This window comes from Branchiostoma lanceolatum, chromosome 4 (assembly GCF_035083965.1).
Source record: "Branchiostoma lanceolatum isolate klBraLanc5 chromosome 4, klBraLanc5.hap2, whole genome shotgun sequence".
NCBI lineage: Eukaryota > Metazoa > Chordata > Leptocardii > Amphioxiformes > Branchiostomatidae > Branchiostoma > Branchiostoma lanceolatum.
In genome coordinates this window covers 118,172-128,829 of record NC_089725.1, presented here as the reverse complement: position 1 = coordinate 128,829, position 10,658 = coordinate 118,172, and the positions used below count along the sequence as shown (strand labels likewise).

Genomic DNA, 10,658 nt, shown 5'->3' with positions numbered 1-10,658 from the left:
CCACATCTGTGATTTCAGAACTAATTTGCTGTTTCCATCCTTTGCTTTAAGGATGTTTGTTACACCTTGTACCATTCTTGGGACAAATTAACTAATGATATATTGTAGTATGTAGTATTTGATTTAATGTCTTCTTCATGTTACAGTTTCTATTCAATAATTTTCAGTACCTTACACAGCTCTATGCAAGAGTATTTTCACACAAAAATAAAATAAGAAATAAGACCACGGGTCGTGTTTGACATCGTTTATTGGTGTATTTGTTGAAGACTTTTTACGTTAACGTTTAATTTGTAATAAAATTAACTGATTATAGTAAACTCCTTGTTGAACTTGTATACATGCAGCTGGCATTTATAAGTCTCAAAGAATCAGGCTAATTAGGAAAATATGGCCCTGGGTTGGCGCTGGGTCGGGAGTAGCCTGCAATTTGTCTTATTCTAGCTCCACTTCAGGGAGAAATATGACTTTTCACACCTTTGATTTTTCAAAAATCATAGTTTAAGCAACCACAGATGGCCTTGCTCACAACAAACTGGCAACCATGGTCTGGAGAAGGCCAGGAGGCCATGCTCGGCTATGTGTGACACTAGTCCTTTCTGATATCATGAGTGGTCTATGGATGTGATGCATAGCTGCAAACATATACCTTTTACAAGCACCCTAAAATTGTTGGAGACACTTCAGGGGCAAGCCTAATAGTATGTTTGATTTTGGCCATCTATAGGATTTTCCCCAACTTGAAGTCTATGAAAGAACCGAATGTCAAAAAGCTCTATGACAACCTTTTTTATTTCAAGGCAACTAAATTTTGTTAAGCACGTTCTTTCATTAAAAACCTATCTTAAGGCCACACTCTTTTTATTTCTTGGTAAACGGGATTTAAAAAAAAAAAAATGCTAGATTGGAAAATCAACATGAAAACAGAATCTCAGAGGAAGGTTTGTACTTTGGTGCACACAATTTCAGGGAGTGAACAGGTCAGGTGCAAGTTTTCACCCCAGCCTTCTGTTTTAATGATTTTTTTGTGTGCTAAAATTAAAAAAAAATCTGTTAACCAAGAAATTAAATTGGTGTGGTCTAGCCTAATTATGATATGAAAAATGTGGTCTGGTCCTTAGCACAAGGCTGCCTTGACTGCTGCTAACACTTCTGGTAGAAGACTGTCTCTGTTTTCCTTCGTCACCTGAAAGACACATGAAGAAGATATTTTTCATGGAATTACAGCAGGGCAACCGGCGCTCTTGAAATGCAATCTAAATATTCTATGGAAGCCCTTATGATAAAAGTAGAACCCCGAGTAATAACCAGGGAAAGTTTTTGCCTGGAACACCCGTTTTGAACCTTTGCGGCCCGGGTATGACATGATATACAAGCCACATACATGTATATTATTTGACACTCCCTATGGGGAGTGCAACTTTGCAAAACATTTGGATCTCAAAATCAAGATGGGCAAAGGTTTAAATTAGTACTTGACAAATGTGGCACATGCCTAATTATAATAACAAGATCATGTTACATGTAAGTCGATAAATGGTTTTATACATTATTTACCGTGACTGTGTTGTTTACAGGCATACAAATGTACAATGTGGAAATGTAACAGTTTACTGTAAGTTACAGTCAGTACTGTATGTTTACCGTGAATAGCGTAGTGTCCTTCCTTCTCCTGATTTCCTCCACCAGAGGTAGGGGGCGCCCCTTAGGGACAGGTATCGTAGCGAGGACGGTACTCGCTGGGGAATCCAGGACCATACGGACAGCCTGTGAGTACAAAATAAGATATTAATTAATTAATGTCTGATCCATCCAGCCCACCCACAGCTAGGATTGCCATTGACCCAGTTTTTCCTCAAGAAAATTTCATTAGATGCCAAACCCCCATGCATACCCTTTGGCCCCAAAAAGGGTAGAAAGCCCAGGGTAGACAGGCCAGGTAGACAGCCCAGCCTTTTCCATAAACCCCTGATCAACCATACCCTTCACCCCACACCACCGTGAAAGCGGAGGTTTTGCAGTAACTTGGTGTGTTAGTTTGTGCGTAGTGGTGTGTGTCCACCGTACAGGAAGTGGCATTACTGTTCCGCAATTGGCATTTGAATGATTGGCACACTCGCATCAGTTTGGCAGTGCCTATAGGATGACATCCATATATGAACCAAATCAGTATGGCCTTATATGCAATAAGCCCAAAGAAAAAGTCCCCTTACCTGGATGAAGTGTTGACTGAACATCTCCATCTTGCCGATCTCATCGATGATGTACACACACTTCGTCCCTGATGGAGGCTGGATAAACAAGACATGAATATGTCACTGAGGTCATAGGTCATGAGTAAGTGAGTGTCGAAGTGAGTGTCGAAGTGAGTGAGTGAGTGAGTGAGTGAGTGAGTGAGTGAGTGAATATGTGTGAAATTAATTTTGGTAAGGAATAGGGTTGGTATCTGCAGAGAAAAATCAGGTCCAGATCCTATTCTCTGTCAGTGCTACAAATTATGTTCAAATTGTGCACATTATAATTCACAGTTATCTAAAGAGCAACCTCAAAATGAACCTTCATGCCAAAAAGACAGAATTGTGCCCTTTTCTAACCAATCACATCACTACAGTAACAGTTTATTTTCTATTCAGTCCAAAAAGTGGTCTGATGATTTTTTTCCTGCCTTTTTTGGGGGGGGGGGGGGAGGGGAGACTGGTATAGCAAGATATACCGTTATGTACCAGAATGTATACCCACCCTGAGTACACAAAAGTTTAAATTTCTTGGTTAAAACAATTCTATAGTACCATCATGAGTAATACATTGGTAAGGTATACTCTCAGTGTTATAAATATGGGGTAGAGAGGTCGCTGCAAAAACAGAACTACAAACATTTCAAGATTTACTGTTACTGTATCAATAATCATTACTGATTACAGTAATTTCAATTCCTACTGCCCCACATCAATAACACAATATAATTATAAATTAAGTTAGACTGTCATACATCAAAACATATATTATTAATTCAACGGTACAAATATGCACAGATTTATAAAGTAACTCAAAGATACTTAAATTGTGTTTGATGATGAAGTAAGTACCTGTGGTATCTAACAAAGTGACGTAATAGAAAAGTATTATTCAACATAGATCCCATACACTTCTGGTGCACATTCATAATTGTTTTCTTCTACACAAAATCATGAACTTGGATTTGTCAGACATATGAGAGCAGAGATCTGGCAGAACTTAAGAGATCCTGATCGGAGTCTATTACGACATAGAATGTGTTAGAGTGATCTCCCATTATACATAAATACTAAATTTCAAGGCGATAGATTGATCTAATTAGTGACATAAATCGGAGTTGAAATGTTCTGTCTGTTAAATTTTAAGGTCAGGATCTCAGTCTAACAGAGTGTCTCTGTTGACCAATCAGGATCTCTACCGATAGATCCGGCAATCTCTACCCTCACACATACAGTATAATTATAGTTTATACATTACTTAAGCCAGATAGATTTGACAAAGGTACCTTGAACCTAAGCACCGGCAGTGCCAGTCCCTCGAAGGAGGGCAGGTTGACCAGGTACTGCCCCACTCTGTACTCACCACGGCTGCCCTGGGCACCAGATGCCTGCTGTTTACTGGAATAGAAAGTTACTCAAATGTGAACATGGCAAACCAAGCCGGAAGAAACTCCTATATTGGTTGCTGAGAATACTCATAGAATTCAGCTACATTTCCTAGACCACCACGATGTACATGTAGAGAACTCAACATGGTGTGTCCTACCCACTACCTGCTGTTCTTTCTTCTGCCTGCCTTCCCACTGCAAAGACTCAATTGTCTCCCTACCGTGAAAGGTAATCTCCGCAAGCTCAAATCCACACAGTATAATACCTACAGTTTTGTACCTGACCCTCGCTAGTGACCCTCTCTGTCCCTCCAGTGTAATGACATCGAACCCCTGTCTCTTGCCTCCAGTCCGAACCTCCTGCGTGTAGAACCCCTGGATCCTCACCCCATCTGTCTGCAGAGCCTCACAAGCCTTCTGTGTCAACGTTGTCTTCCCAATACCTGAACCACATGTCACATACATTACATTTTTTAGTTCTACGTCTAGTAGCAATCGTTTGAAACTCATTAATCATATTTCTTTGCCGTTTTATACAGTCTATATGTCAGTCCTGCCATTTAATCACTGACATTTTCCCAAGAACTACGAAATCAGTCTTGCCATTTGCTTACTTGAGATATGGTGAAGCATTTGAATTCCATAATGCATTCATGATACTGTAAATTGTTCAAAGAAGCTGCAAAATGAGCAAATATTATTGCAACCATAGATTTAAAAAAATATCGGAAGATGGATAATAATGTATTAGAATGCCAAGGTTAAACAAGATGTGAAATAACAAAAGTAAAGAATTTATTGCTTGGCATTCCATGTTCTGTGCACATATCTCTGTGTTCAGTCATCTTAAGTTCCTGGGCACTTAGATTTCATTATCAAGTCAAATTATTTCTTCGTCTGCTCACATCAGTTTTGGGGTGCCCAGAGGATGTCATGATCATTCATATAATCAAATCAGCCTGACTTAGAAGATTAATTCGAAACACAGCTCAATACTTGAGTTTATACATGTAGTGCACATTCAAGTAGAAGTTGCTACAAACACTAATTGCTAGTGTGCAGCTGCAGGCCTAGCTGCAGGCCTGTTGTCAGTATTGGGAGAGTGCCATTTCGGGAGGGTGCCGGGCCAAGGTCAAGGTCAGGAAGTCATAGGGGACAGCTACGGTAATGGAGGCCTGTAATGGAACTCTCCAAGCAGATGTTGGAACCCTTTGATCTCTGTTCAGGGAAATCAACACCGCCCCAGACTTGCCTTTGGAAACTACTGCTACTGTTTCACCTACATGCTTAAATCATTACCAGCAAGCCTAAATTTAGTTCTACGGAGAAAGAAACCTAAACCTTTTTTTCTTACTTTCAGGAAGTTGGACAACCATTAAAATGTAGGCTAGGCCCCTATTGTGTTGTAGTTAAGCACTATTCATGAAAAGTGGCAGAATGACAAAAATATGCTTAAAGTGTGTAAGACACCAAAGACATCAAAATTTAAAAAAATTCTGAAATAACATAAACCATAATAATATTGTTTAATAACAGACATTTGCACAAAATATACATCCTTCAGATGTTATTGAACATCGAACTATCAAAACATCATCCCTCCAGCTTTTTATTCCTCCCACCAGGTAATTACATTACTGTGACTTTACTCTTCGGATGATGTCACAATGAACATGGTGGCCGGTTTGGAACTTTACACTGCGGCTCGGAAAGAACGTTCTTTTGAGAAGCAAACAAACTAAATATTGAAATGTCTCTTAATTGAATGTATTCACGATAATTGTCCACTGTTTGGTCATCAAATACTGTTTTTCACAAGCCGTGGTGCAAGATTCCGAACCGGTTGCTGTGTTCATTGCGACATCATTGGAAGAGTAAAATCACTGATTTATGTAATTACCTTGTGGGAAGATCAGAAAAATCAAGAGCTGGAAGTATAAATAAATAAGGTTTATTATCATAGTTCATTGTTAAATCTTAAGAAGGGTGTGTATTTCTTTTAAACGTTTATATTCTTTAAATGATACTATTCCCATTACAAATAATAAGACAATGTTGCATTTTGGTGTCATAAACACTTTAAGGAGTTGTTATAAATGGAGGTATTATGCAAAATTTTGTTCTGGGAAATATTTCTACTTCTGGTGACAAAACCTGACACCAAAGTAATACACAGACCTCACAACAAAGTAATAAAAAGTTAGGCCACACTGATTTAATTTCTTGGTTAACATATTTTTTTTAGCAAAGGACATCATTAAAAAAATTCAAAACAGAAGGCTGGGGTGAAAACTTGCACCGGACCCTGTTCACTCCCTGAAACTGAGTGCACCAAAGTACCAACTTTCCTGTGGGATTCTGTTTTCATGTTGATTTTCCAATCTAGCATTTTTTTAAAAATTCCGTTAACCAAGAAATAAAATTGGTGTGGCCTAAGGAGTTGTTATAAATGGAGGTATTATGCAAATTTTGTTCTGGGAAATATTTCCACCTTTGGTGACAAAACCCTACATTTTGCACTCAGGAAAAAGATAAGCCTTCTTTTATTTTTCTTAGGAAGTTGGAAAGCCATGAAAGACCTGACACAAAAGTAATAAAAAATTTGGTGTCTCAATTTGCCTCCAGGTGACGCAGCGGGATGGTATTTCCTACATGTAGAACTCCACTCACTGCTCGTTAACCAGCCAATGTCAGCGACATTTTTGGAACATCATTCTTCCCATGGTGAATTTCAGTACACTCAGTATGTAGCCTCTCATTTTCAACAAATGTTTTCTTTTATTCATGTCGTATTGCAAGCATGGGAAGACTAACTGATCATGATATTCACTGGAACAACATACACTAAGTACTAATAACTAATACCGGTATTCAGAGATTTTTCCTATAATGTACACAATTGCTAAGAAGGACATGTACAGCTTTACAGACAAATGTGATTTCTTACCAGACATGGTAAAAACAAATTATATATATATATACATGTAGCTAGAGAAACAGATTGTAAAGCTTGCTCAAAAAACCTGTAAACACAAATTTCATACATTATCAGTCAAAATCATTTCTACAAAAGCAGGAGAAAATGGTACAAAGAGCTTTATGAAAGCTGGCATGAATAGGTAGAAGTTTATCACTATCAGAGAAGAAACCCGCATAATACTCTAACAACACTACCATGCACATGCAGACAGTATATACATCCACTTGCTTAATTCTAACAAAGGCAACATTTTAACTTTGCCATCATAATACTACAGTACCCATTCAAGACGGGGTATTCTCTTTCGTATGTCACTGCAGCAATGTCGTAAGTACAAATTTAAACAGCTGAGTCCCTGGATGTTAACTATGCCAAGCAGTGGTCCAGGAAAGCACTGCTACAAACACACAGGTTGTGTACATTGTATACATGTATATCATTCTAGGTAGGGCTGTGTATCAGTAGTGTAGTATATACTATATGTACATGTACATCTGTAACATCAACTGTCATAAGTTCTTGTCAAAAATTAAACGAGATTCAATATCATAGAAAGGGAGGTAGTCAGGTATTCATAATCAAGACATGAGAAGTCAATAACACCATCTTTGTAATCTGATGGTCTTACTCTTAGGGCACCTGGTGAAATTACGAAAGTTGATGTTACCTTTAGTTTACCTGCAGATTTGGTCAGGTGCAGGTGCATTTTTCCCACCCTCTCGCAATAGATTTACCTGCTATGGCCTTAACAAATAATTGACAAAACTTTTAAGGTTTAACTTTTAACGGTATATGCTCCTGTACTTCTGTACCAGTATCTTTACATATAGTATACATGTACTAGTACATACCTGAACACAGTCCTAACTCTAAGGCACTACTTGTCTCACAATAACTTATCATATATTACACAAAAGGCATATCTTTGCACTGTATTTACAAAGTGGTGGTTGTCAAGGCTAACACAAACATTCACAGTGGCTTCTTCTTTCTACAGTCACTCATTTATACATCCTTTCTTCAGGACTAAATTCACTTTTTCTTTAAACAAACAAAGGAAGGAATAAAGCAATGTACAATGTTTACATTTGTATGTAGGGACCAGCATGTATTTATATGTATAGTCTAGATTTCACACTTTGAAGTTTTGCTGATCACCAAACTATTGATTCAACAAAATAATATTTGTTAAAAAATGTCACAAAACACTGAGATTTGAGAAGTCATTTGTATAACTAGAAGTAGAATTTTGTAGGGAGAGAGCTGCCTTAATCCGGGCAAGCCGCCCGATATGATTCAAGAATTTTGTAAATAATAAATTTGACAATCCAAGAAAAATGAGAAATTGTTATCTAACAGTAACACTGCAGTTATACGAAAATCTGAAGGGATTTCTATCAATGACATTGTTATATATTTTGTGTATATCTTATTGCTGGCATATGGTGGTCCTCTTAAAACAACACAGCTCCCAATGTGTACAGTTAGCTTTTAAAGTCAGTCTAGGACAGGGCTACCTTCAGGACCTGTCCCTCCGTTTTGGGATGGAACTTTGATTATTGAGACGAAACAAAATTTCACTTAGTCCCTCCAAAAAATCTGAACTTGGTCAGTTCATGATATCATTGATGAAAATGTATTTCCATAAGATTTGAATGACTGATTCAACTGCAAAAATCAATAATGTGGGCTCCCAAACAATGAGCAAACTTTAAATCAAAGTTTCTTATGTGAACATCTCTGTCAAGTTTGGGAGCTTTCAAGAATATCAGGAACCTCTTTTGGTGACCAAGACAAGACATCATGATCAGTAGAAGAGACAGGACATTAGCTAATGCTATGATACTTCCAAAGGAATTGGGAAGGTTGAGAAGTATACATACATGTAGCAACTTTTACACGAAATCTACCAACATACAAAATTTATTTCAATTCTACTGTCAACAACAAAAAATGCCACCTAAACTTCTATTTCTATCTTCCCACTTTGGCGAACTCCCTCCTCAGCCAATCAGAGTCCTGATAGAACCTGGGGTCTCCCAGCCGCAACGCTGTCCGCTTATAGAAGTAGTAGTACAGCACCGCGCCGACTCGCTGGAACACGAACATCGCCTGGAATCCCTCGTTCCAGATGTAGCGGTTCGGGTCCTCCCAACGCAGCGACATGGCCCACACGTGGAGCCCCACGCACAGCACGAAGTACGTCAGCGTCACGATAATCGTGGTCTTGAACTTGCGGATGAGCAGCCCGACGAGCCCCGCCTGGAAGATGAAGGTGTTGAAGAAGACGAGGAAGACGACGATGACCGCGAAGACGAGACAGACGTCCTGGATGATGTAGAGGACGAGCTGGATCACGTTGGCCATCCGCAGGAGGTCGGAGAACGAGTTCACGAAGAGGTCCACGAACAGCAGGAAGAACTGGAGGTACAGGATCGGGCGGTAGCTGCTTCGACGCATGGCGGTGCCTCGATGCCTGCAACGGTCTCACTCGTAAAGATTTGATGTAAGCAGAAATTCCTGCGGTCACCACAGGCACAACAGCTCTCGTGGAACACGTGATCAATTTCAATTGTGTTCAGTTCTTCATCTCCGTAATGCAACCGGAAAGTACGCTTGAAAATGGTCAAAGCTAACTGCCATCCAGCCTTTGGTCAGACCCTTCCAGACAGCTGTAACGATCGTCAGGAGATTCCTCAGCTTGCACCAGCGGCGATGACTGTGTGATAAAAGTGTCTGGGATCAAAATATAGAAGTCTACTACTACGTACATGTAGTAGTATACGATACCAATTCTGAAAACGACTACCAGCAGTCCCAATCTTTCTAATTACGTTTATGCATTTCTACTGCCCTACTGGGGCTTGAAAGGAAGGCACAGCCCCCCCCCCCCCCCCTAGCATTTGGACCCAGTGCTTTCTTCTAACTATAAAGTAAGATAAAGAATCTAAAGCGGCTAAAAGCCTAACAAAAAAACGTTGTGTTTCTTGTTACCTTACTGACCCTAGCAAAAACCTAAACATAGCCTTTTTTTGTTCTCTGCCACTGGAAAGTTCTATAGCCAGAAATGTTCAATCTGACTCTGGGTGATGAAATTCAGAACAGATTGTTTTTTATGTTATATTTATAAATTATAATAGAAGACTTTGAACGGTTGATGTAAATATGTATAGTAAATATTGGTTGTACTTCTTTTGTATATATCTAATACACTTGCGCTTGTACAATCAAATGCATATCTGTATTACATTGCTAAAACATATTTGTTGAATCACTTTGGCTGAAATCGATATTAAAAAAACAGAATCCCTACTAGTACCGACCATACTTTTTCAGTACCATAACAGGAAACACAACATTTTTTTCTCGGCCTGCCACAGATCACACATCTTGAATACAGCTGTGTGACACCAGCCTTGTTTGTCTTGGAAACCAGTAGGAGTTTAAGTTAACATCACACGGCACGGCATGTTTCAGAAAACGTACAAGGCGGTACAGTCCTTTGAAATTCTACAGGTTTGGGGAAAATCGGGCCTAGTAGCCATCAATCACTTCACAGCAGGTTCAAACTCAAAACACTTGTGCTTTGAACTCAATAAATACATGTATACAAAACAAATTTGTTACTGCTAATAAATAGTACAACCACTTTACACTTGTGCTAACCTTGACAACACACCACACGTGCGGTACTCTTTTAGAAAAGGGACGAAAGGTATGTATGAGTCAAAACTACAGCAAGCTGTCGGTACTTTAGCTGAAATTATATCTGTGACCATGCATAGTAAGTGGGGGAGGGGGGGCGGAAAGACAACTGGCGGACAAAACACACACACGTTTCGGTGTAACGGTTTTTTCAAACATTCTCTTTCCTTACCTGGTGGTCCCGTTAGGAGTACATGTCTGGTACCACAAGAACCAGCAGAAGCCATTCTTGTCTCCTAGTCAGGAGTTTGAAGGATTTAGCATTCCCCTTTTTCCTCGCCGCTGTAACCGTCTGGGTCTGTCTCAGAGGGGGGCTGGGGAAAGAATGTGGCTGACCTTTCACCTATGAAC

At 39.3% G+C, this 10,658-nt stretch overlaps 1 protein-coding gene across 2 annotated transcripts; it reads right to left on the bottom strand.

Moving 5' to 3' along the window:
- Positions 1–232: 232 nt before the first annotated feature.
- On the bottom strand, positions 233–10,644 carry LOC136432146 (transmembrane protein 138-like). Of its 2 annotated transcripts, XM_066423150.1 has the most exons (6): positions 10,480–10,644; positions 3,903–4,065; positions 3,521–3,632; positions 2,214–2,291; positions 1,645–1,767; positions 233–1,186 (listed from the first exon to the last, which is right to left on the bottom strand). In XM_066423150.1, exons 1-6 carry the CDS (start codon positions 10,532–10,534, stop codon positions 1,118–1,120), a joined length of 600 nt encoding a protein of 199 aa, XP_066279247.1. In that variant the 5' UTR covers positions 10,535–10,644; the 3' UTR covers positions 233–1,117. The 2 variants fall into 2 exon arrangements, with proteins under 2 accessions (XP_066279247.1, XP_066279248.1); XM_066423151.1 differs by lacking the exons at positions 233–1,186; positions 1,645–1,767; positions 2,214–2,291; positions 3,521–3,632; positions 3,903–4,065 and adding an exon at positions 6,381–9,321 and having other exon boundaries at positions 10,480–10,622.
- Positions 10,645–10,658: the final 14 nt, after the last annotated feature.

What these genes read in the sequence shown, in the direction of transcription:
- LOC136432146 (XM_066423150.1), bottom strand. Translation starts at nt 10,534, where the DNA reads ATGGCTTCTGCTGGTTCTTGTGGTACCAGACATGTACTCCTAACGGGA. An exon ending in GGGTCACTAGCGAGGGTCAG is followed by an intron (nt 3,633 to 3,902) that starts GTACAAAACTGT and finishes TTTCTATTCCAG; the next exon opens with TAAACAGCAGGCATCTGGTG. An exon ending in AGGACACTACGCTATTCACG is followed by an intron (nt 1,187 to 1,644) that starts GTAAACATACAG and finishes TGTGTCTTTCAG; the next exon opens with GTGACGAAGGAAAACAGAGA.